General features: G+C 36.1%; 1 protein-coding gene across 4 annotated transcripts in view; it reads right to left on the bottom strand.

The window, feature by feature from the left end:
• The window catches only part of TMEM67 (transmembrane protein 67), a 76,578-nt gene that overhangs the window by 39,982 nt on the left and 10,135 nt on the right, over positions 1-26,461 (bottom strand). For 3 of the 4 annotated variants that reach the window (XM_043979074.1, XM_043979073.1, XM_043979075.1), the window contains 10 exons: positions 24,270-24,363; positions 21,919-22,018; positions 19,969-20,038; positions 19,791-19,865; positions 15,772-15,834; positions 9,417-9,571; positions 9,198-9,306; positions 7,848-7,934; positions 6,565-6,630; positions 5,090-5,246 (listed from right to left, as the gene is read on the bottom strand). In XM_043979074.1, the coding sequence (XP_043835009.1) occupies positions 5,090-5,246; positions 6,565-6,630; positions 7,848-7,934; positions 9,198-9,306; positions 9,417-9,571; positions 15,772-15,834; positions 19,791-19,865; positions 19,969-20,038; positions 21,919-22,018; positions 24,270-24,363 (976 nt within the window). Of the gene's footprint in view, positions 1-5,089; positions 5,247-6,564; positions 6,631-7,847; positions 7,935-9,197; positions 9,307-9,416; positions 9,572-15,771; positions 15,835-19,790; positions 19,866-19,968; positions 20,039-21,918; positions 22,019-24,269; positions 24,364-26,461 lie in introns of those variants that run through there. The other variant, XM_043979076.1, reaches the window with a different exon arrangement.

A 26,461-nucleotide genomic window follows, 5' to 3' on the forward strand; every position in this document is an offset into this window, starting at 1 on the left:
TTTTTATATTTTAAAAAGTTATATATAGAACTATTCCTCTCGGGTATATGTCTATATAAAATTATCATGAAAGCTGTTTGGTTTCTACTCAGAATTCCTTCAAGGATACTCTCAAAGAAGACAGATTACTCCCATAAAAATTTCACACCTGGGGGCAGCTAGGTGGCACAGTGGATAAAGCACTGGCCCTGGATTCAGGAGGACCTGAGTTCAAAACTAGCCTCGGGTACTTGACACTCACTAGCTATATGACCCTGGGCAAGTCACTTGACCCTCACTGCCCCACAAATCAATTTTTTTTTAAAAGTATCAATAAAAAATTTCACACCTATGAGAAAGCAGACGTATGGGTCAACATCATTGTGGTTGCCTATCTTGGGTAGAAGGTTCACAGAACTAGAGTAGAAGGGATCTTACAAGGTCATCCAGTACTACCCTCTCCTTTTCCAGGTAAGAAACTGAAGCCCAAGGAAATTAAGTTATATTCCCAAGGTTACCCAGGTATTATGAAGAACAGGGCTGGTACCCAAACTCTTATCCCTTGACTCCAAAATCCAGTACTCATTCCACTCTATCACACTCTATCTGAGGTTTGCTGTTATTGTTGTTGTTGCATTAAAAAGTGAAAGGGGGTTAAGGACAATGAAAAAAATGTTAGAAAATTAGTTTAGGAGGAAGGATTAGAGAGGCCAAGATTTGTAGACTACACAGAAATATTGCTCCTAGATATAATGATTAGTTGTTTTGAGAAAAAGAATTGGTCAGTATGCAACAAAGCAAGTACCAAATAATGCTGAAAAAAATGAGACTAATTATATTTTAATAGACAGCAAATGAATCATTACTGACATGAAAATCATTCTTGAATCAGCTGTGTATATGCAGATCAGTGTGAGAAGATTAAGATTGATCCTGTATCATTTTCTTATTAATCCTATTTACAAATAATTGATTTTTTCCTGTAAATTGCTGAAGTTGTGGTTCTTTGTCTCTGAACTTAGTATAGAGTTCAGCTGGCTTTAGAAATTGAGCTCTCCTGCTAATTACTGGCCTATTCTTGCCTCAAGAAATTTTGCTAACCTTGGGGAAGGTGTGTGAACAGAAAGGGAGATGGGGCCTGATATCTTAACTCCACCAAGTTACCCTTCAAAGATGTCTGGTTAGCTGTCCAAAAGTCTGGGCTGCTATCTGGTATTTGGACTCAAACAGTGAGCACTTCCTAGTCTCAAGAGAGAAGGGGAGGGGTTGTTGCTAGCTCCCATTACCAGACTTCCAACTAATCATGTGGTTCCTGTGCCTCAGCTCTGTAATGTCATGTTGCCCTTAATTCCATGATGTCATCTGCCCTGTTCTGTTCTTTGTTTTGTACTCCCCAAAACTTATAAAAGGGTAATTGTCTTTTTGTTCAGGGTCTTTGGCATTAATAGAAGCAAGTCACTGCCCCATTTATTGACAGATAGAATGCCACTGCTAAGAAATGTTATCTTGCTCAGAGATCTGCCTCAGTTATTTTGTTAAAATCTCAAATGTGACAACTGACCAAAAGAGAAAAGATAAAAATAAGAAAGTTGAAGAATAAAAATTTAAAAATATATGTGAATTTAAAACTAAAACCTGGTCTATTTAAATAGGGACACTGACATTAATTATAATAACTTGTAAGGAAAGTAAATTAATGTAAATCAATTATTATAACAAAGAAACCAAAAGAACTAAAAAGGATAAAGATGGCAGAGCCAATGAGCCTAGAACTAGCAAACACAGAGGGAGGTTTATACTAGAGGTGACAAAATATGAGGATGCTATTAGTTGATTCACAAGGTATCTAAAGGAGGTAAAATTGTCAAAAGTTATGGAAAAACTCTCACAAAAAAGCAAGCAAACATAACACTGATACATATAACTGCTTCAGATCAATATAAAATTTTAATAAAAATAATCTACATGAACATCAAGATCATGTGACATATTAAAAGCAAATAGGCCTTTACAAGTCCACATTTCACAGATTATGTGCTAGAAGGGCCCTCAGTGGTTATCTGGTCTGGCTCCTAGAGATGATGAAACTGAGGCCCAGATAGGTTTAAGAGTTTCACATGCATAACACAATTGATTTTTAAATGCAGAAACAAGATTCCTTGGTACTTATTATTTGTTGACTATAAAAAGCATTTGATCCAGGAGAGTAAAACACTGCCTTAAAGGTTCTCCTCCAATAAAGTATGAAGCATACAGATGTCCAAATTATATAGGATTCCTTGAATTATATGAAAAAGCTAACATTTTTCAAGAACACTCTAATTCTCCTAATTGCATCAAGCCCCAAAATCCTTTGGAGCCTCCTGGGTGAGATCCATAATCACTTAAAAGAGTTTGTCCTAACCATCCACATAGGAAAAATCAAGCGGATGAAGGTCACCTGTTGCCCAGACCATAATATGCAATTGGATATACAAACTACAGCATCTATTCATTTAATACATACATAAACACACACACACACAGACCGACTCCATTCTACCACTTATTTTCAAAATCTCTCTCTCTCTCCCCCCTAGCTCATTCCCCACTGCTTACAAATATGGCCACACCTTCCCGATCTTCAAAGAACCCTCACTTGACCCTTCCATCCAGGTTAACTATTGTCCTATATCTCTTCCCCTTTCTGGCTAAACTCCTTGGAAAGGACATCTACAAAAGGGTCCTCCACTTCCTCTCTTCTCAACACTTTATAATCCAGCTTCCAACCTCATCATTCCACTCAAACTGCTCTCTCCAAAGTTATCAATGATTTCTTAATTGCAAAATCTTTTTTCAATTCTCATTCTCCTCAACCTTCCTGCAGCCTTTGACACTGTAATCATCCTTTCTTCACTGATATTCCCTTTTCTCTAGGTTTTCAGGACACCATTAATTACTTAATAACAGCATCTTCTGACTCTCTTACTGAAGAAAGGATTCAGGATTATGGGCTTCACAAGCTTTCAAATTTGTTTGGTTCTTGATCTCAAACCATACTTTTCCTATGTAGTGTTCTCCATCATCTTCTGCATCTACATGTGCACTGAAATCACTAAGTATCCCAAGTACATACTGTCTTAGTTTAGAGGAAGAGTTCTTAACCTGGGGTCTGGGAACCCTTTAAAATATATATATTTTCTGATAACTCTATTTCAATATAATTGGTTTCCTTTATGATCCTGTTTTAGCGTATGCATTTAAAAACATCCTGAGAAAGGGTACAGAATTCTTATACAAAATTACTAATATGGTAATGTTTAACATAATTGTACAGGCATAACCTGTATCTGATTGTTGACTGCCTTAGGGAGGGGGTAGGTGGGAAGGAGGGATAAAATTTGGAATTCAAAACTTTAAATAAAAATGTTTATTACTTTAAAAATAAAATAAAATACTTTTTAAAAAAAGAAAAAAAAAAGAAAGGGTACAGAGGATTCGCCATACTGCCAAAGGGATCCATGAAACAAAAAAAGTTAGAGGGACTTGTGAAATTCTTTTCAGAAATCCCTAGGTTGTTCTCTTCTTCAGGGAATGCTGGTACAGAAAAGGTAATCATCTTCCTGATGGAATGCTCAGTTGCCTTCATTATAACACTCTGGGACAACATGCCCAAATATCCCCTAACGTGTTTCCTATTGACTTTTTTCAGGACCACAGGGGGCTTCTTCCCTTTCTTCACTCTCAAAGGGCCTTCCCACCATCCTTTGACTGAACTCATACTTCTTTATCTTCTCTGTCCTCTTAGAGCAAGAATGTCAGCGTGGATATACTTCATTTCCTCTAGCACTGTGCCAAAGTGTGATCACTGTTTTTCAACATTTGCATGTGAACAGGATGACATTCAAAACTTCTATAGCTGTCTAAGAATAATTTGGAAAAAAATACCCTAAACAAAATTAATATACAAAGCAAATATATTTAGCTTCAAATAAGAAGGCTAAAGAGAAACTGGTGGTGAGAATATCAGTGATAGTGGTTCTACTGTGATCCTGGTAATTCAACTGCCTCCATCACACCTAATTATTATTTCTATTATTTTTAAGTTTTCATCAATTTGGAAAAATAATTCTCTCCAATTAGTGTGAATTAATGGGCTTTTGCTATAAGAAGAACTATTTAAAGAAAAAAAATTATTCATCATTCTGAGAAAAAGCTCCCACATGATTTCTACTCATTCTCCTCAGGAAGTTTTCAGCAAAGTATCATGTCAAGGACAACAACGGAGACTCTAACTCCACAAAAAACAATACAATTAAAATTAAAAATAAAATAGGCCATTACCTAGGCAACTAAGTGTCACAGTAGATAGAGCACCAGGCCTGGAGTTAGGAAGACATAAGTTCAAATAAAACCTCAGACTACCATGTGATCCTGGGCAAGTCACTTCACCTGTCTACCCTAGTCTTCCCATCTATAAAATGAGAATAATAATAGCACCTACCTCCCAGGGTGGTTGTGAGGATTGTTAAGGGCTAAAATTCTAGCTAAACTGTCTAAAATATCTAATGAGTGGTCGCCAATAAATTATAAGCTTTAGCAAGAGTTAGACTTTTAAACATTTATTAAGGAGAATAAGAATTTGATAAAGAGAGAAGGAAGGCCTAGATTCCTATCTATTAAAGGGAGAGCACATTTCTAGCTCCACTCTCCACCAGAGTCCAAAGGAAAGAGCGAGACCGAGCGCCAGTCTCTTCCTTCTTCCTCCCACTAGCCTGCATCACTTCCTGACGCCAAAGAAAAGACTCCTGGTCTTGCCCTCAAAGACCTTCGCTTCATGGGCAGAACTCTTCTACAGTAAGTCTCCAGCAGGTGGCGTCATTCCAATCGTTACAGGATCAAATGAGATACTATCTCTCTCATTCTTTTGACTGTAAATTCCCTGAAGGCAGGGCTGGCTCTTTTTGTAGTACTTAACACAGGGCCTGGCACACAAGTAGATGCTTGCTGTTTATTGATTGATTGATATTTGTACAGTGCTTTGCAAACCTCAAAACACTATAAATGCAAGCTATTATTATTACCTGTTTGAGTCAATTTAAAGCATGTAAGATAAATATGAGGGTCTTACCTTGGTTCACAAAGATTTCATTGTACCGAAGATTCAGGTTTAATATTGGTATAGCCCAAAGATGTTGCTCTTGATTTTCACTAGTATACTCAAGATACACGTCATAAAATACTGGACTTGTAAAGTCTGTTAAAATCTTGGAAATGGGAATCTCACACTATTAAAAAAAAAAGCATCAAACTTAAAATTTTCTATTGGTCATCTTCAAAGATGTTTTTAGATAAATTGAAGGGAAATTTTCGATAAAATAGTTTAAAGCGCATATACATAATTCCATGCATTCTCCCAAAACATAAAAGTTCATTTTAAATGGAAAAAAACAGGTCAACCAACAAGTAGAGAATAAATAATAGGCATGGTTGTCCTGGCCAAAAAGGCATAGTTTGCTCATTAGAAATAGCAAATTTAAAGCCACTGGTTATCTTTTAGTCACCAAAGTCTTCAAAACATTAAATTTTATGCTAATAATTTAAAACAGAAATTCATCTTTCAAATAGACTAATGCAATTCAACGGCAGGATAAGGCTAATTACATTATCTTTCCTTATGAAGGGTTGTACAAAAATATTCAATTCGATTAAAAAATACTCCCCCAATTTAAGTTTCCATCTATGATCTACTCAAGAATGGTGCCAAAAGTTGTACTTTCAGTTTCTACCTTCAAATATGGCAAAACAGTAGGAAGTTTAAAATCGAATATATTAGTAACTGAACACCACAGGCATAGAATTTATCTAAAGTAAGAGTATTTTACTTACTGTTGTTATATATGTTCTAGTCAATCTAAGTGTGGGTTAAAAGCTTATCAGTGCGACATCAATGAAATCTTATCAATGGCCCCAAAAATAGCTTTGCTAAGCATGCCCTAACCATCAGTGAGTTCCCAGAAAATTGTAAGATGTAGTCATTTAAATTAAAATTAATTATTGGGACTCAGGCTGGATTTTATATGTTTATATAGATATAATCTATATATACACACATGTATGCATGCATACATACATATACATACATAGAATTTGTTTTAGAAAAAATATTATAATAAAATATATGCAATTTTCTCTAAAAATTTCAACATTAGATATAACTGACTTTTTCTTTATGCCTACAAATCTAGGTGAAATAAACATAATTTTGAAAATCTATTATTATTTTAAGAAAAATACTTATGACAAGGACTTAAGAAAAACTTGCAAATCAATCTATGAATCAGAATGAGTTCATAAAACTTAAAAACATGTGATACTCTTCTCATATGAAAATTATGTAGATTTTCTGAATCTAGATAGTATTAACTACATTTTATTTTATCACTATTTGACAGTGAATGAATCAAGAAATTTCATTTATTATTTAAAATATTAGACCATATTTTCTCAAGGACACACATTTCTCTCCAGTATTACTGGCATGTTTTTTAAAAGAATGATATTTAAATACGGAATAAAAATTAACTTAATATATTTTATGCTTACATTTTGCTGATAAGTTGTTCCAAAGTTATAAGCAGCATTCAGTCTGGTCACTGTGTCTGGACAAAGCTACATCAAAACAGTCAAACAAGTAAAGAAAATGAGACAATTCAAAAGCAAAAAGGTTATTTTATTAACAGAAAAATGTAACTTGAATAATGTAGATGTGAGCACTCTCGGGACAGTGTTGTCAAACTGAAATAGAAAAGGGAGCCACCAAATCATACTTAAGGACTGCTGAAGGCCACATATTAACCCAGAAAGCCACAGATTAACATTATTATATATGTTCTATTTTATGTGTATTTATTTTGTCAAATATTTGGCAATTATATATTAATCTGGCTCAGGTCATACTCCAGTGTACTGTAGGCCACATATTGCTCTGTTCTATATTACTAGAATATGCAAAATTAAAAGAAGAACCTGTATTAGGGTTCTTTAGTTGTTCTTTATTAGGGTGATTTATTTATTTATTTTTAGTGAGGCAATTGGGGTTAAGTGACTTGCCCAGGGTCACACAGCTAGTAAGTGTTAAGTGTCTGAGGCCAGATTTGAACTCAGGTACTCCTGACTCCAGGGCTGGTGCTCTATCCACTGCGCCACCTAGCTGCCCCTAGTAGGGTGATTTTTAAGGTAAGTATTAGATAATTTTTTAAAAACTAATAAAATGATAACTTAGATTTATACAGAGCTTCACAATTTGCAAAGTCCTTTATTTTCAACCATTGTGTAAGATAGGCAGTATAGATATTAGATCCAATTTACAGATGTGGCAAGAAGGTGCTAGACTTGAAATAGCTCTAGGACATTGTAGTTGTGTGACCCCAAACCTGAGTCACAAGACTCTCAGTTTAAGGTGTGATAAATGTTGAACTTTTTTTTTTTGCGGGGCAATGGGGCTTAAGTGACTTCCCCGGGGTCACCAGGGTCACACAGCTAGTAAGTGTCAAGTGTCTAAGGCCAGATTTGAACTCAAGTACTCCTGAATCCAGGGCTGGCATCTTATCCACTGCGCCACCTAGCTGCCCCTAAATGTTTAACATTTAAAAGTATGTTCCATTTAAAACAGTGACTGGTTTTTTCCTTTTATGCTGAATGTAATTTTTAAAAAGTGTATTAGTAACTTTGGGGGGGACGGGGCAATGAGGGTTAAATGACTTGCCCAGGGTCACACAGCTAATAAGTGTCAAGTGTCTGAGGCCAGATTTTAACCCCAGTCCTCCTGAATCCAGGGCCAGTACTTTATCCTATATTAGTAATTCTTTAACTAAAATGATATTCACCTGTAAAAGACCTCCTTCCAAAGTCTTCCACTCGAGAAAATTTCCTCTCACATCATAGGAAGCTGCAACAAACCTCAGCTTCATATTCTAATGATGAAAGGCAAAAGCTAAATTAAAATGTTACATATTCTTACAGCATGATAATTTTGAGAAAAATAACATTCCCAACTAAAGTGCCAAATAGTAAATATTAACTGATTCTATTTTGAAACTAGATTAATTTAACCAAAACCATAGATAGTCAAGCACACTGAAGAAAACTGCATAAATTCTGGAACCCAAACTATTAAAATGGATTCAAGATTGAAGGATACAGAACTTCGGCTTTTAGCATCTTGTTTTCGAATATAAAAGAACTTTTTTATGCATGAACTGGAGAAAAAATTCAAGTTTTCCCCTCTTCCTTGGATTCAAAGATTTAGAGGGACCAGGCATCTTGAACAAAGCCCCAAATGCCCTATTGGGCCAATATCCAGGATGCTGGGGCATGCCATGTCAGAAATTCCCTGTAACTTGGGCATGGAAGTCATCATTTTACTCTTATACCTCAAGATTCTTCTCAGGGGTCCACAATATGAGTTTCCCTAGCTTTGCAAATGGACTCCTGGGGAAAAGAATTCTATCCCTAAAGAGATACATTACTGTGTGTATGACCTGTATGTCCCTAAATGCTGAAAACTGCCACATCAAATGTCCAGAATTACTGAGGGAAGGACAACATTAACAACTGTATTATTTAGTTGCCAAAAGTTGTTGACATCAGGGAGTAAAGTCAAGGTTCATTTTTTAAAATAGGAATTTAAATGACTGTGACAATTTTAAGAAATATATCTGCAGAAAGGCCTGGAAAGATATGTATGAAATGATATTGTGAAGTTAGCAGAACCAAGAGAACATTATACACAGAGACAGCAATATGGTTCGATGAAGAACTTTGAATGACTTGACTATTCACAAAAATACCATGATCCAATACAATCCCAAAGGACTGTTGATGAAGTATACTATCCAACTCCAAAGAAAGAACTGATATTGATGGAACAGATTGAAGCATGCTATTTTTCACTTTTTTTCTTTTAATCAAGTTTTCTTATACAAAATGACAAATATGGCAATGTTTTACATAATCATACATGTATAACCTATATCTGATTGTTTGCCACCTCAGGGAGGGGTTAGGGGAGGGAGGGAAAGAGGGATAAAAATTGGAACTCAAAACTATAAATAAAAATGTTTATTATTAAAAAAAGAAATATATCTGGCAACTCTTTTTTTTAACCAATCTAGTTCTTAAATTTAGTTGCTATAAATTTCTTAAGAGTATTGAGTCTTAAGGAATTAACAACATACCTGGTTTTGACCTTTAAAGCTGAAATTTGTGGAAAGCTGAGTAGTTTTGAGCACTTGAGGTGCTAATCCTACCTGGTCTCCGTAGAACAACCATGGAAGATTCTTTCTCCTGAAAATAATTTTCATTTAAACCATGGCAATCCAATATTATTATTATTATTAAAATTTGTACAAATAGTTGCATATACAAAAAGAGTACATCAATAAAAATGTTCATACCAGAATGATATGGAATGAACAGTGCCTAGACCAGCAGTATTGTCAAAGATAAACCGAAACAGACGGCAAGCATCAAAGGTGGCAGGGCTCCAAGAATTCATGTTCATCACACACATATTTCCAAGAGCTTGGCAAGATGTAAGATTAGAATATATCTTAAGGGAAAATGGAAATAAAATTTAGTATAACCATTAAAAACTAAGCAAAAAGCATAGAAAATTAAATTTAGTTTTGACTCTGATTATTGTAATCCAGCAGTTCTCCAATTTCTGGGCCTCAGGACTCCTTTCACTCTTATTATTGAAAACTTTTGTTTATATGGATTATATCTATCAATATTTACCCTATTGTAAATTTAAGCTGATAAACTATTTATAGATTCATTTAAAATAGCAATAATAAATTCATTACATGTTAACAAATACTTTTTTTACATGAAAAATAACCATATTTTCTAAAACAAAAGTGAGAAGAGTGAGAAGAGAAGAGTACAAATCTATTGTCTGGCTTAATAGTGGACAGTTGTCTTCTATCTGTTTTTGCATTCAATCTGTTGTAATATGTTGTTTTGGTTGAAGTATATAAAGAAAATCTAGCTTCCCACAGATACATAGTTGAAAAAAGAAAGATTATCAAATGACATTTTGGTATTATTATGAAGTTAGTTTTGACCTCATAGACATCCTGAAAGGATCTTGGAGACCTACAGGGTCCTCCAACCATACTTGGAGAGTCACTCCTTATTCCTCATTCTGGAAATGTCTATGTTGGCCAGTTTAGGAAACATGAATTTCACCTTAGTCTCCATTACTATCTGGGTTTTTCTGCATATTCCTAGGACCACATGGCCTAGCACAATTGCTGGATGTCTCGGAACCATGAGATGTGGTATGGTAACTTTCCTTAACATTTTCAGGTGTCATGAATACATTACTCAATTTGGCTTTGATCCAGACACATGGTGGTAAGAAGTGTTATAGATTGCATAACTACCTCAACCCTGTATTATATAAAGGAGGGGAATGTAATGGAATGTATTGATTTGATCATTGACAATGCTATGTTAAAGATTAGTAAAAATCCAGCAGTTCAACAGCTAAAGAGGTGAGTCCAACTTTCCAGACCAGAGACCAGACCAGAGTCCAGTTTTCTCCTGGTGACATCTTACCACTCCAAGAAGATAAGAGCTCAGAGACTTTAAATGAACAGTTCTGTTTTGTTGTTTTTTCCTTCTGTTATTATATACACCATCTGTAACATGTACTCTCTGCAGAGGCCCTCCCTCTGCAAGGCCAATGCCAAAGCCAAAGCGTCAGTTCATGAGGGATCGCCCCTCTGGACAAAAAATTTCTCTCTCCCTTTTCTATATTGTTATTAACATATTGTTTGCTAGCATAGGGTATTATATTCTGGTATTTTGGGCTGTTTCATTGAACAAACCCATATAGGTATTCCAAAGAAACAAAGGCGGGGGGGGCGAAATGTGGTAAAAATTATTTGTGGTAAAGATTAATATTCCCGTTTTTAGTTAACTCATTTGGGAGGGGCCACACCTGGCCCACCCCGAGGTTACAAAGGCAGCTTTTGAAGGACCTCCCCTTTTGGGGGAGGGGAGATTGAACACTCCTAGAAGGGAGGTGGGCTACTTCCGGATCTTTCAGCTTGACCCTTGTGGTGGTGGTGCGCAGCGTGTGTTTGTGCTCTGTCTCAGGCGACTGCTGTCTCTGGTCAGCAACTGTAAACTTTCACGTTTGGTGAGTTTCTTACAGAAAACCCTCAATTCCTTTGAACTAGCTAAATTGGAAAGGGTCTGGGTTAAGCTTAGAGTTAAGAATATCTATCTGCATTTCTATTTTCCTATTTCCTTATCTTTGATTTTTGTTAGTTTCACCTTTGTTGTTTAATTAATTCCCAAGTAATAAAATCTGATCCTTTTGTGAACTAAAGCTTAGAGGCTCCTTTCTTATTGGCCTGGGAGAAATATCTAAAAAGGGCAGTTCAGAGGGGAGGTTAAACCTAAAAGGGTCCCTCATATTTCCAGGACCCCAATATTAAGGCGAGTCACCCAAATAATGCTCCATATATCAAATTTTGGCCCTCACAGTCTGTAAAGAAGAGATATGACTAGCTATCTCCCTCCCCTCACTTTTTTACAGAAGTAGAAGGCCAAAGCTACAGATATCATCCAACTCTTGATATATTGGTTTAGGGCAGCTAGGCAGTACAGTGGATTTAGTGTCAGGCCTGGAGTCAGGAAGACTCTTCTTCCTAAGTTCTAATCCAACCTCAGACACTTACACTCCATGTGACCCTGAACAAGTCGCTTAACCCTGCTGGCCCCAGTTTCCTCATCTGTTAAAATGATCAGAAGGAACTGACAAACCACCCCAGTATCCTCACCAAGAAAACCCCAGATGGGGTCACAAAGAGTTGGACAACACTGGAAAACAAATGAACAGTAAGCCTTATTGAATTTTTGTTTTTTTCTTTTTTTTTTTTTTTTTAGTTTTTTAAAGGATGGCTTTCTGGGCAGAGATAGGAAAAGGAATACAATGGAAAATGTGCTGACATAAAAATAGAAGATATCCTTTTGTAAAAGAGTAGAACAGATTTCAGAAATAATAAGGAAGTATTAGTTTGGTTATAGTTTATCCAGGTTGGACCACATCTTAACTACCTTCTTCAGACCCAGGTGCCACAATTTAAGAAGGATATTGATAAGCTGGAGGGCTCTCACATAATAACCAGGATGGTGAAGGGCTTTGAGTCCATGTCATAAAAAGAAGAACCTAGAGATATTTAGCCCAGAGAAGACTCAGGGAGAACAAGACAGCTGTCTTCATATATCTAAAGGACTATTATTGGAAGAAGAATTAGATTTGTCCTCTTTGCCTTAGAAGGCAAAACCAAGAGCAATGGGCAAAAGTTGAAAAAAGGCAAATTTAAGTTTGATGTTCCCAGGAAACTCTTCCTAGTAATAAGAGGTTTGGGAAGTTCTCGGTTACCCCTCACTAGAAGTCTTCAGGAAAAGAATGAGGTATATTTTTAGTGAGGATTCCTTTTGGCTATATTTGGGTCTCTCTGGCCACTGAAGTCCCTCACAATTCTTAAATATCTGTGACACCTTTGTCCCAAGTGCCTTCTTGTCCCTCACTGAATGCAACTTAATATTCCTCTTCCTCATCTTCCACTCTTCCATTGTTCTGGGCACTGATGAAGAGGTAGTTCTTCTTGCAAAGACCAACCCTCCTACTTCTATTCATGATTCCACTCTCTTCTCCTCTAAGAACTCGGACATTTGATTATTCTTTCTTTTTTTATTTTCAATCTCTCCTTATCCACTGGACAGCTCAACTCCATCCTTTTAAAAAACAAACAAAACAAAAAAATCCTTTGTCTCTGCCAACCTCATGAAGTTGTCATTCAATATCTTCTCCTTTTACAGCCAAAGTCCCAGAGAAGGTGGTCCACACTTATTGCTTCAATTGCCTCCCCTCCCATTCTCTTTTGAATACCTTATAATATCGCTTCTTACCACAATGACTGAAACTCCTCCAAGGTTACCAAAGATCCCCTAACACCTTGGTTTCTCTTATATCTTTTGTTCCTCCAGAACACTTTCTCTTTCCACGTCTTCTGGAACAGGTCTCTATCACTGCTCCTCCTCCTTTTGTAGATTATCATCTTGCCCCTAACCACTAAGCACAAGTATTTCTTTAAAGCTCTATCCTGGGCCCTCTTCTCTCTTTACTCTTCTTGGTCTCTCATCAGCTCCATAAAGTTTATCATCTCATTGCAGAGGACTCCCAAATCAACCTATCTAGCCCTAATCTCTCTCCTCAACTCTAATCCCATATTAAAAATTCCCTCCTCAAAGGTCTACCTCAATGTCCCACAAAATTCAACATGTCCAAAGCAGAATTCATATTTCCTCCTAAACTTATTTCTTCTCTAAGCTTCTCCATTTCTGTTGCTAATTCTACCACCCTTCCAGTCACCTACATTCATAACTTTGGAATCATCGTTGACTCTTCCTTTCATCTTTTGCCCCTATACTCAATCAACTGCCAAATTTTGTTGAGTCTACATCTATACATCTCTTGAATCTATTCTCTCCTCTCCAGCCTCTACCCTTACTCAGACCTTCATAAACTAGAGCACCCAGGTGGCACAGTAGATAGAGCGCTGGGCCTGGAGTCAGAAAAATCCAAGTTCAAATGTGGCCTTAGATATTTCCTACCTGTGTGACTCTGGGAAAGTTATTTAACATGTCTGACTCAGTCTCCTCAACTGTTAAATGAAGATAATAATAGCACCTACCTCATAAGGTTGCTGTTAGGATCAAATAAAATAATATTGGTATTTAGTACAGTGTCTGGCACATATTAGGTGCCTAATAAATGTGTGCTCCTTTTCCTTACCCCTCTTACCTAGACTGCTGAAATAACCTCCTAATTAGGCTCTCTGCTTCTAGTCTATCCATTCTCCAATTCATTCTCCACACAATTGCCAAAATAACATTCCTAAAAAACTGATCTTACCATATCACTTCCTTATTAAAATGTTCAGTGGCCTCCTATTGCCTATAGAATAAAAGAAGAAATGCTCAGCCTAGCTTTTAGTGAGCCCTCCACAATATGACTTCCATCTACCCCTCCCATCTTATTTCATATAATTCCTTTTCACTGACTCTATATTACAGTAAAATTTGCCTGCTAGCTGTTCCCATGCATGACATTCCTTCTTTCCAGGAAATGTTATGAAGGGGAACAGCTGGAAGACTTTTCAAAAGGTCCTAGAGGTCTGAGGTTCCCTTTCCCCTTATCACCACTTGTTAGAATTCCCAAAGTACAACCTAGCTGCTATCTTCTATGTGAAGACTTCCCTAATCTCCCCCACACAGTTGTAGAATGTAAGCTCTTTGAAGTCAAGGATCATCACTTTTTTGGGGGTCTTTTTATCTCCAATACTTACTACAGTATTTGGCACAGAGTAAAAACTTAATAAAAGTTTAATTGATTTTCAAAAACTGCACAGTGTTTTCAGGGGTCTCCAATGACTATTTTCAAAAGTTCATTTCTTTAACACCTGGTAATGTTATATAGCTGTGAATCATGGAAGATCACAATCTTGAGAAAATTAAAATTGCAAATAACCTAAAGGGAAATGAAAAGATGAATCATGGGACTGAGAAATAAGCATTCTATAACTTATAATATTATTGAAGACATGTATCACTAGAACAAGAACTGGATCTGTCATGTAGTAAGAAGCTTGGTGTCCACAATATATTAAAAAACAAGAGGAAGGCCTTTAGTTGAGCAGATCCTCTATATGATATTTAAAGGAGGAAATGAATAAGAATTATACAGGATGAGAAAGCATTAGAGATTGTATACATTATGATTTATATCCATTGATGGAGCAGCATGAAACAAGGAATCAAAAAAAATAGTCTATTAGACTATATAAAATATGTATATAAAGGATTTAATCAACATGCAGAATTCCTTGTATGGAAACTTTAGCAATATAAATCACAACCCATCTATGCTGCTAGAGAGGTTCTATGAGATCGCTTGAGGGAAAAACTTAAGTGACTTGATCAGGGTTATATAGTGTCAAAGGCAGGATTTGAATTCTGGTCTTCCTGACTCCAAGCCTAGCCCTCTACCAAGTCATACTCTATTCATTATATCTCTAAGAATAATTATTTTAAAAACTGAAAAATGTTTAAGAGGCAACTTGGAGTTATGGCTAGAGAGCTGGCCTCCAAGTCTGAAAGACAAGTTGGATGTTTGCACTAGGCAAGTCACTTAACCTCAGAGTGCTCTACAAAATTCTCTAAGACTATAATTTACAAAGAAAGTGCCAACATGAATTGGTAACAAGAATTTTCTCATCTGGGTGATGTCTCTATCAATGAAGTCACAGATCTAGTTTCTAGGCCTGTTTTAACAATTCAAAAATACAATAAAGACTAATATTAAACAAACACTTACATCATCAATGTAAAAAAACTTAAATACAATATATTTTAAAGAACTAAAGTCATATTTTTAACAGTTTGATATTCATTTGTTTGAAAATCATATTAATTTTAGTTGTAATTATGAAAAAATCTGTATCCAAATCATTAAGACAAATTAATTTATTCTCTTAAAAACTCAAACCCCACTGAGCAACCTTGTAGACAATATACATGGATATTAAACAATATTTTTCTTATATGTTTTCTATTAATAAATCAGAAATGATTTGCCAGTTAAGTACAAAAGCACTGCTTTTTCATCAGAAAAAGTGTGATATTACAATTCTCAACATTTAATGATAAATTTTAAAAAACTGAACTCACCCAACAAGCAGCTGCTGCTGCTTGCAAATGTTTTGAAAACCACTCTGAATTAAGCAATGAACCCTGTAAGCAAAAGATGAATTTTGTTTGAAATTAAAATTTTTTCAACTTAAAAGGACCAGTTCTTCTTAGTGTATACTTTTGAATGAGGCAGGTCTAACATTACCTTTTCAATGTTAGTGAAAAATTAATTCCAAAGATTATATAAGGTTTTTTCCTTCACTTACTAAGATTCTAGAATCAAATTCTAGGATTTCTGGATCAATCCTATGTCTTATATTAGATAATACTAACACATAGTAGTATCATACAGTAAACCTTAGATTTGAAATGACACACAAAGAAAATCAACAAACATTTCATGAAGATCTAGGGAACAGGATACTTCCTGTCTTTAAGAAGTCAAAAAGGTGCTAAGCCAAGTTAAAACAAAAACAAAAAACTAGCAACCTAATTTGGCAGAAACATAAGAAATGTTTGAGAGAAATAACATAAATTTAGTCATATGTGGAAGTCCTTAAGTATCAGCCTTAGGAGTCTATATTTTGTCTTGCAGAGAAGCACTGATTATTTCCATGCTGAGAAGTGATATGTTCACATGTTCCTTACAAAGACTGTTTTGTTAGCTCTGTGAAGGACATCTAGAAGGGAGACACTAGAGACGAGAAAATTAAGTAGGAGATTATATGACAACAGTCTAGCTAAGAACTGATGAAAGTGGGAGCCTTGGGAAAGGATAAGTGACAGACGTAAAAGACACTGTATTTTGAAGGAAAGTCATGTTAAGATGGCATTTAATAGGGAAAGGAACGGTTAGAAAGTAGTTTGTCTAAAGCAGTTTTCAGAGGAAGAATTCAAAGCTGTCTATAGTCACTAGAAAAAATGCTCTAAATCACAATTGATTAGAGAAATGCAAATTAAAACAACTCTGAGGTACCACTTCATGCCTATAAGATTGACTAATAGGACATTAAAGGAAAATGATAAATATTGGAGTGAGGATGTGGGGAAATTGGAACACTAATGCACTGTTGGTGGAGTTGTAAACTGATTCAACCATTCTGGAGAGCAATCTGGAACTATGCCCAAAGGCATATAAAACTGTGCATACCCTTTGACCCAGCAATGCCACTACTAGTTCTGTAACACAAAGAAAAAAAATTTTTTAAAGGAAAAGGACCTATACGTACAAAAATATTTATAGCAGCTCATTTTGTGCTGGTAAATAATTGGAAACTGAAAGGCTGCCCATAAATTGGGGAATGGCTGAACATGTGGTATATGATCATGATGGAAGACTATTGTGTTATAAGAAATGATGAGCAGGATGCTTTCAGAAAAACCTGAAAAGACTTATATGAACTGATGCCAAGTGAAGTGAGAAGAACCAGGAGAACATTGTACATAGTATCAGGAATATTGTACGATGGTCAACTGTGAATAACTTGGCTATTCTTAACAATACAAAGATCTAATACAGTTCCGAAATTGACAAAAAAATGCTATCCATCTCCTGAGAAAAAACTGATAAAATATGAATACAGATTGAAGCATCCTGGGGTTTTTGGTCTTTTTTCTTTCAAAACATGACTAATATGGAAATGTTTTGCATGACTACACATGTACAACCTTTATCAAATCCCTTGTCTTCTCAATGAGGTGGAAGGAAAGAAAGGGTGGGAGAGAATTTGAAACTCAAAATTGTAAAAAAAAATTATAAATTATTTTTACATGTAATTGGAAAAAGAACAAAATATTAAAAATAAAAAAATAAAAGAGGTGTGTCTGAAAAATAGTTGGAGGTTTTGTGAACCACAAGCTCAATATAAGTCAACAGTGTGATATAGCAGCCAAAAAGATTAGAGCCACCTTATACTACATTAAAAGAGGCTTTGACTGCAGGAATAAGAAAGTGATAGTACTGTTATACTCTGCCTTGGTTGGACCACACCTGGACTGAGCACCGCTCAACCGTTCAGTTCTAGATATCCCAGTTTACAAAGGATATTAATAAGCCAGATAGCATCAAGAGGAGCAAGGCTAGTATGTTGAAGGGACTGACTACACAGACAGTATCAGCTGAAAGAACTGAAAACATAAGAAAAGAAGGGTCATGATAACTATCTTCAAACACTTGAAGCTGTCAAGTGTTTGTCATTCATTCTCAAAGGGGACCATGACATCAGGGAGGTGATGTCATAACTTGCAGTGAATTGGATGTAAGTGAGGTAGGGCTGTGCAAAGTCACCAGCCTCACTCCTCCAGATCCATCTAGGTCCAGTGGCAGGTTATATATCTCACCTTAGATACTTATGAGCTGTGTGATCCTGGGCAAGTCACAACCCCAATGGCCTTAAACATTCAGGGCCATCTCCAGTTGTCCTGATATAGTGTTGATATAGTGGCAAGTTGTACATCAGGACAACTGGAGATGGCCCTGGATGCAGTGGAACACCTTGGCCTTTTAAGCCAAGGACTTTCACAGGTCTCAGTTTGCCTGAGGGAAAGCCCATTCAGTAAGTAAGGCTAGATAAGAAATGAGGCACAGAAAGGCCTCTTTTACCTAGGAAAAAAAAATAGATAAATGGGGGTGAGGAAAGACCTTCGGGATTTCTGGCCAAAAGAGGTACAATTGCTATTTAGCCTATGTAGAAAAGGAACAAAAGCTTATTCTGCTGAGCACCAGAAGTAGAACTATGAACAATGGGCAGGAGTTGCAGAGGCAAATTCAATTCTAATCTAAGGAAAACTTCCTAAAAATGACAGCTAGAAGAAGCAGAATGAGCTATCTCTGGAAAAGAGGGTTCCTTCCCCTCAAAGGAGGTCTTCAAGTAGAGGAGGCCACTTGTTGATTATGTTATAGAAGAGATTCTTTCCAGGTGGAAAATAAATCAGACAGCAAGTGATGTCTTTTCTACTTCTAAAATTTTGTGATTCTGAGATGTAGACTGTAATACCTCAGAGCAGGATGGATACGTTCTAATGATGGGAACAGAATAGTGAATGCAAACAACATTAAAGAGCAGATGAGCTCACATTAACTACAATGCAGAAAACGGATGATGAGGTATACAGACTTCCTCTTAGGGGAGAGGTCAGAGCCTATGGACAGTCACTGTTAATAGGCTTTTTAAGGTATTTTTCTTTTTAACAAAGGACAGGCTGTAGTATGTTAAATGATCATGGTGCAAAACACAAAAGGCATTAGAAACATTAAAAAAGAAATCTCAAATCACTAGATTTTAAATCAAACTGACATGGCCATAGAATCAAACAAAAGAGGTTCTCCTGGTAAGAAACAAAAAGATTAATCAACCAGATAACAGGAGAGACATATCTAGGAATTAAGGAGCTATAAAAGTTAATACCAGAAAGCCAAATGGTAACCAGTTGTCCTTACTACTGATAGATAGCCCCATAGGACAAGATTATCATACCAAAGGCTATAACCTTGACCCCAGAGCTAAGGAAATATGATACCAACTCTAGGTAGGTTTAAGTTTCTCCTCCATCTATCCTCTATAAAAGCATTGCCTTCCCCCTGGCTCTTTGAGGAAATGTTTTTGAACTTTCTCCTCCTCCAGAGGCTGTCTTTGACTTTCTTCCAGGCCACATTACCTTGCACCAAATAAAAACTACTTTAATTCTGATTGGAACGTGTTTGGGAGAAGTGAATTCTTTAATAGAGGGATATCCAGAACCAGTTCTTCTCCCCACCTCCTCCAAACCATTTAAGATAAAACTGTATTTTAAATTTAAGCACATCAAAAGAATATTGACTCAAATATATACAGGTCTGAAGAAATAAAATAAAAATAAAAAGCTGGATATTTGAAAGGAGAACAACCCAAAATTACAGTGATTCCAAGCTCTCTCATTCTAATGCTTCTTAGCTGTTAAGCCTAGCTTTAAATTAACTTGAACAGAAATGTTGCTAAATTTGGTCCCAATATGATTACTAACTAAATAGAAATTGAGGAAATTTAATACCATAAACCCCCCAAAATTAAAACACTTACAAGCTGTCCATAACGCCAAGTTGTAACTGCTTGTGGAAGAAAATTCCCTTTGCTGCTGAAACATAACCCACCTGTCTTTATTAACAAATAATGAATAGAAAAATTTCCAGTTAGCAAAAAGGCATAAATTATTTGATAAAACTATGTAGTTTATTAAATATTATAGTTTTTTCCTTACTAAACTGGCAGGCTCTGAACATGTACAGGACTTTGTTGTATTGATGAATGTTGGTTCACATCTGACACACCTGTGCAATAAAATCCACACAAAAAAATGTAAAGTATATTCATGAATGAGACAAGTATTAATGTAGGAGTCACCTTCCTAAATGACACATAAGAATAAACCAGCTCAACTCAGAAGTTACTATAACTTAAATAAGGCAAATTTAACATTTTGACAAGACACAAATGTATTCTTTTGAAAATTACACAGTGCTATGTGAGACAGTGTGGAATGGATAACAAACATTAGGCAAATCAATCATTCAAATTATCTTTAAAAACCAATGATCAGGGGAAAAGGACCCACATGTTCAAAAATATTTATAGCTGCTCTTTTTGTGGTGGCAAGGAATTGGAAATTGAGGGGTTGCCCATCAGTTAGGGAATGGCTGAACAAGTTGTAGTATATGAATGTAATGGAATTCTATTGTGCTTTAAGAAACGATGAGCAGGAGGAGTTCAGAGAAACCTGGAAGGACTTGCATGAACTGATAATGAGTGAGATGAGCAGAACTAGAAGAACATTATACACAGTATCATCAACATTATGTGTTGATCACCTATGATAGACTGGATTCTTCTCACCAATACAATGGTACAAGAAAGTTCCAGGGGACTCATGATGGAAAAGGCTCTCCAAATCCAGAAAAAAAAAAAAGAACTGTGGAATGCGGATGCCAATTGAGCCATACTATTTCTTTTGTTTTTGGTGCTGTTGTTTTTCTATTTTGGGGTTTTTCCTTATTGCTCTGATTCTTCTCTTATAGAATGACTGATGCAGAAATATCTTTAATGTTGTTATGTATATGTACTGCATACATATATATGTGTCTGTATGTGTGTGTGTGTGTGTGTGTGTGTATAAAACCTATATTGGATTGCCTGCTGTCTGCGGGGGGCAGAGGGGAGGGAGGGAGAAAAATGTGAAATTGGAAATCTTATATAAACAAATGCTGAAAACTATCTCTACATGTAACTGGAAAATAATAAAATACTTTTATTTAAAAAAAAAACAATGACCAAATACATCAAGATTAAATCTTATGAGCTTTTAGTTCCTAGTCTTCTGCTGCTATACCTCTTAAAGCTGGGGTCCTTAATCTTTTTTGTGTCATAGATCCCTTTGGCAGACTGATGAAGCCTATGAAGCCCTCCTCAGAATATTATTTTAAAGAATATAAAATAAAATACATAGGATTATAAAGAAAATGAATTTTAATAAAATACTGTTATCAAAATAAAATTTCTAAAAAGTTCATGGACTCCAGGTTATGAACTTCTGTGAAAAAGAAAACAGGAATACCGAAACCTAAAAAGACATTTCCTTCCACATATACTTTTCTAACTTGGGACAGGGCTATCCAGTGTCCAAAATAAGAGGAAATTAATGCCAAGGGACTGAAAGAAAAATCAGAAATAGGTGAAGAATCAGGAGGCGATTCAAGAAGTGTGACTGATTATGGTAAAAATAGGTTGTTATGTAAGGAGGAGCCCCTATCTCAGGCTTCTAATAAATGAGAAGCTGAACCTGGGAACATGTACTTTTGCATCTTAAAAAAGATGTCCAGGGAGCAGCTAGGTGGCGCAGTGGATAAAGCACCAGCCTTGGATTCAGGAATACCTGAGTTCAAATCCGGCCTCAGACACTTGACACTTACTAGTTGTGTGACCCTGGGCAAGTCACTTAACCCCCATTGGCCCGCAAAAAAAAAAAAAAAAGTCCAAATAGGGACAAAACCAAATAATAAAAATAACTCTTTTACATACTCAAAGGAGTATTCTGAAGAGCAAATGAAATACACAGAAAATATTAAAAAAATACAAAATTGGTAAAAATGTAGGCTATTAGTAGTCAATTGTCAAATTTATTTCTAAACTCAAAAGCCCCCATCATATAGCTTACCTATTTCTAAATATATTTGCTGCTGAGAAAGAGTTTTCACTTCCATCACAAAGTATACAATTTGCTTCAGACAATAACTTTCCATCAGTATCTTGTTCCACTAAAAAATTTAAAAACAAAATTAAAACCTGATATATAAACATGGTTTTATTTCACAAACAACAAAAAGTCTTTTCATTATTAAAAAAGTATAATACCTACTTGCAACTACTCTCCAATGAAATGGGCTTTTACTTATACAGAGTACATAATATTTTTATTCTCACAAATGTATTCTTATCATTTTTTCTTGTCATCCTTCTATACATTACCTCCAATTTAACCTGTATATATCTTATTTGTACCTACTTGTTTGCACGTTGTCTTCCCCATTATACTGGGAGCTCCTTGAGAGCATGGACTGTCTTTTGCCTTTCTTTGTATTCCCAGCACTTAGCACACTGCCTAGCATATAGTAGATGCTTAATAAATATTTACTATCAAATTAAAAAGTCAGTCTAGATTATCTCTACAATTCTTCTCTCATCTCTAAAAGTCTTTTAAAAAGTATGTCTTTTCCTCTACTGAAACTGAATATCAAATTGATAGTATATATATATAAATACTAACTGTTACAATGGATCTGCTTAAGAGTTTACGTTTAATGATGATAATAGCCAGTAGCATTTATACAGTGCTTTCAGTTTTGCAAGGTGTTCCATACACATCATCTTTTTTATCTTCACAAGCCTATTAGGTAGGTGTAGTTGTCCTTATTTTACAGTTGAAAAAATGAGGTTAAAAAACATTCAATGACTTGCCCAGGGTTATACAGCTGGGAGGTAACTGAGCAGAGTTTGAACTCAGGTCTTCCTGACTCTAAGTCCAGTGCTCTATCCCCTATACCATTTTGGCGGGGTGGGGCAATGAGGGTTTAGTGACTTGCCCAGTGTCACACAGCTAGTGTCAAGTGTCTGAGGCTGGATTTGAACTCAGGTCCTCCTGAATCCAGGGCTGGTGCTTTATCCACTGTGCCACCTAGCTGCCCCTCCCCTACACCATTTTTTAAAAAAATTCAGACCAAATTGTAGTAGCCTGAACATAAACCTAGCATGAGATACCTGGCACTGTTGTGCCACAGGAGGAATGGACTCTCCTCTTCTCTCCCCACCTTTACCTGTCACTGATTAGCTAATCTCTGAAAGCTACAATAATACTAAGTAGGTGTAACCTTGAAAGAACTTCTAGGGCCAAAATAATGAGCAAAGTGGCATTTCCTTGATGAAATGCCGTGGTTTTGCTGATCCTTTAAACTTATAGCAGTCCCTAAGAGTTGAGTGGAAAGAGGGTCATTTTCTGCCCCAGGTTCCATGGCTGAATCTTGGCAGACCACTAGAGAGTAGAAAGGGCTTTTGTTTGATTGTTTTGTTTTTAAGTAGTAGAAAAAATATGATATATTGATTCCCTTCTTTGCGGGACACTTATATTCTACCCTTACCCAGACAAAGTTTTAAGGAACTTCAGCTATATCGTAGTAAACAATTAATGCAGCTGAAACAGATTTCATAATAGTAGTAGCTACAGTATTAATAACACCACCAGAGTAACTGACAGGACATCAAAATTCTGGCCATTGCCTTGGTTACCTTAGTTTGACATGTCCTTTTCATTTTATTCACTTGGACTCATATACGCCTGTATGCCTGATTATTTATGGCAAAATTCTAGAACATATGGTCAGAGCTATGGTTTGTGAATATTTAAGAAGAAAAGCAGTGATCACTAAAAGTCAGTATGGCTTCATCAATAGATCATGCTGTACAAACCTAATGGCAGAGTTTGCTTTGAGAGAAGCATGAGTATTCCATGAAGCAGAGTAAAGAGCAAATACATTCTAAACAAGGGGGACTATCTGTACATAGACACAAAGACAGGAAAGAAAGCTGGGGGGCAGCTAGGTGGCACAGTGGATAAAGCACTGACCCTGGACTCAGGAGGACCTGAGTTCAAATCCAGCCTCAGACACTTGAAACTTACTAGCTATGTGACCCTGGGCAAGTCACTTAACCTTCATTGCCCCTCAAAAAAAAGAAAGGGAAAATATCAAATGGCGGGGGGGGGGGGGGTTAGGTGGCACAGTAGATAAAGCACTGGCCCTGGATTCAGGAGAACCTGAGTTCAAATCCGGCCTCAGATATTTGACACTTACTAGCTGTGTGACTGTGGGAAAATCACTTTGCCCCACAGGAAAAAAAAAGGAAAAAAAAAGGGAAAAAAAAGAAAAGAAAAATCAAGTTGAATCAGCTTATTGATGCAAAATAAAGTTAAATGTACAATCATTCATATTGCTTTATATAGAATCTATTCCTTACCTAAAATATGATCAGTGGGGCACTGGCATCTTCCTTCTGCAGTGAGACCATTGGGACAAGAAATACAATTCCAGCCATCTTCAGTAACTCCTTTCTGAGTAAAAGAACACATTTTTTAAAAAGTTTTTCCTACCAAGCTAACTTACAATATCTTCATTGATAAGTTTATTGCATAATATATATTGTTTTATACATACCTATATATATATATATATATATATATATTGTTAATATGAATATATGGATCACCCGGATTTGATGGAGGTACCTTATTATCCAAAAGGAGTTTTATGAAACCCTGGATTAATAGGAGCAAAATATCCTTCAACTAAACTCCAAACTTAATCCAGATAGCTGTCAGATAAAAGACCCTACCTAGTGACTTCTTTTCCCTAAGGATAGTAAGTCCCTATCTTATGGTAACATCTGGGCATCCTCATCCTTGCCAAACCCTTTTTTGGAATCCTGTAGCCTTATCATGATGCTTCTGTATTTCCTCCATACTTGTTATAACTGAAATTGTTAAACTACTTTTTGCTTCTGGGTTGATTTCTGTATCATACTATTGAAACTGACAACGCCCTGTAATCAGTGAACTAAAATCATATACCCTCAGAAATGGGGAGTCCTCTGAGCTTCTCTCTTAGGAGGGAAGTCTCCACATGATCATGTGTCATGTTATCTTTCTTCTTGGGACAATAAAATATTAAACTGATTTTGTTTTTTCTGTCTGTCTGATCTGTTTTCATAGGAGGACAGGTATGTTTTTTCTGTCTGTCTCTGATTTGTAGGAGAAATTAAACATTATTTCTCTGATCTGTTTGTAGGAAACAGGCAGATATATTATGTTCTCTGATCTGGTTCATTGTAGGAGATATAAGATGTAATTTTTCTGATCTGTTTATTAATTTGTAGGAGAGATTAAACATTATTTCTCTGACCTGTTTGTAGGAAACAGGCAGATACAAAAGCAATATTTTAATATTTGACTATATATATATATATATTTGAGGAACAAAGGCAGGAATTGAATATGCAGGGAACATTTATTAGATGCTATATAAATAAGCCTTTAAATATATGATTATTTTTTAAAATAAGGTAATATTCTCACCTTCATGATTATGTCAAACTAATTCTATGATAAAGTAAAAGATAAATTTGAATGTCCTATTTCATGCTTATGAAAACAAGTGAAATCAAAATGCAACAGTGCAATCACTCAGTGATTTCAGTACTCTTTAAGAAGACCATGTATGCTAAAACTGATTCTAACTCAACTCCATTCACAAGTTTCTTTAAAAAGTATTTCTTATTGTAATTCAGCACATTGACACTCGGCACTACTAAAGAGGTGAACTAAAACTATGGAAGGGAGAGAGCCAGACCTGTAATTTTAATGGTATAAGCATCTCCCAGTGAAGAAAATCACTTGAACAATACACATTGGCAACTGTTACACAAATTAGACTGTTAAAAGGGTCTCCTAAGGAGCAAAGAGTGACTTCCCCAGGGTCACACAGATCCTAAGTATCTGATGCCAGATTTGAACTCAGGAAGATGAGTCTTCCTGCCTCCGGGCCCAGTGCTCTATCCATTGCATCACCCAGCTTCCCCAAAAAACCATGGAGTAGGTGTCAAAGACAGGGCTTGAGCCAAAGTAGTCTTGACACTGATGCTGGTCCTTTAGCCACTATGTAATGTTAACCTGTTTTGGTCTAAAATATAACATTCACAATAAACAAGCACTTGTAATATAATATCTTGTGATACAAAATAAACACTATAGGCATAATTCCACTAGAGCTCCTAGAAAGTGACAAGTAGTGTTTGCCATTTTTGGGATCCTCATTGCTTAGCACAGTGTTAGGCAGAAAGTGCTTACTAAATACTTATTAACTGGCTGACAAGTGGGGTGAGGCAATTTGAAATTTTCTCATAATTATGAACAAGGTCCTGGGTCATAGAGAATACTGAGGAAAGCAGCATCCATTCTTTAAAGGCACAGTGGGGTTTTTTTGTTGTTGCTTGTTTTGTTTTGTTTTTTTAATTTTTTTAGTGAGGCAATTGGGGTTAAGTGACTTGCCCAGGGTCACACAGCTAGTAAGTGTTAAGTGTCTGAGGCCGGATTTGAACTCAGGTACTCCTGACTCCAGGGCCAGTGCTCTATCCACTGCGGCACCTAGCTGCCC

Source organism: Dromiciops gliroides, chromosome 1 (genome assembly GCF_019393635.1).
Source record: "Dromiciops gliroides isolate mDroGli1 chromosome 1, mDroGli1.pri, whole genome shotgun sequence".
NCBI lineage: Eukaryota > Metazoa > Chordata > Mammalia > Microbiotheria > Microbiotheriidae > Dromiciops > Dromiciops gliroides.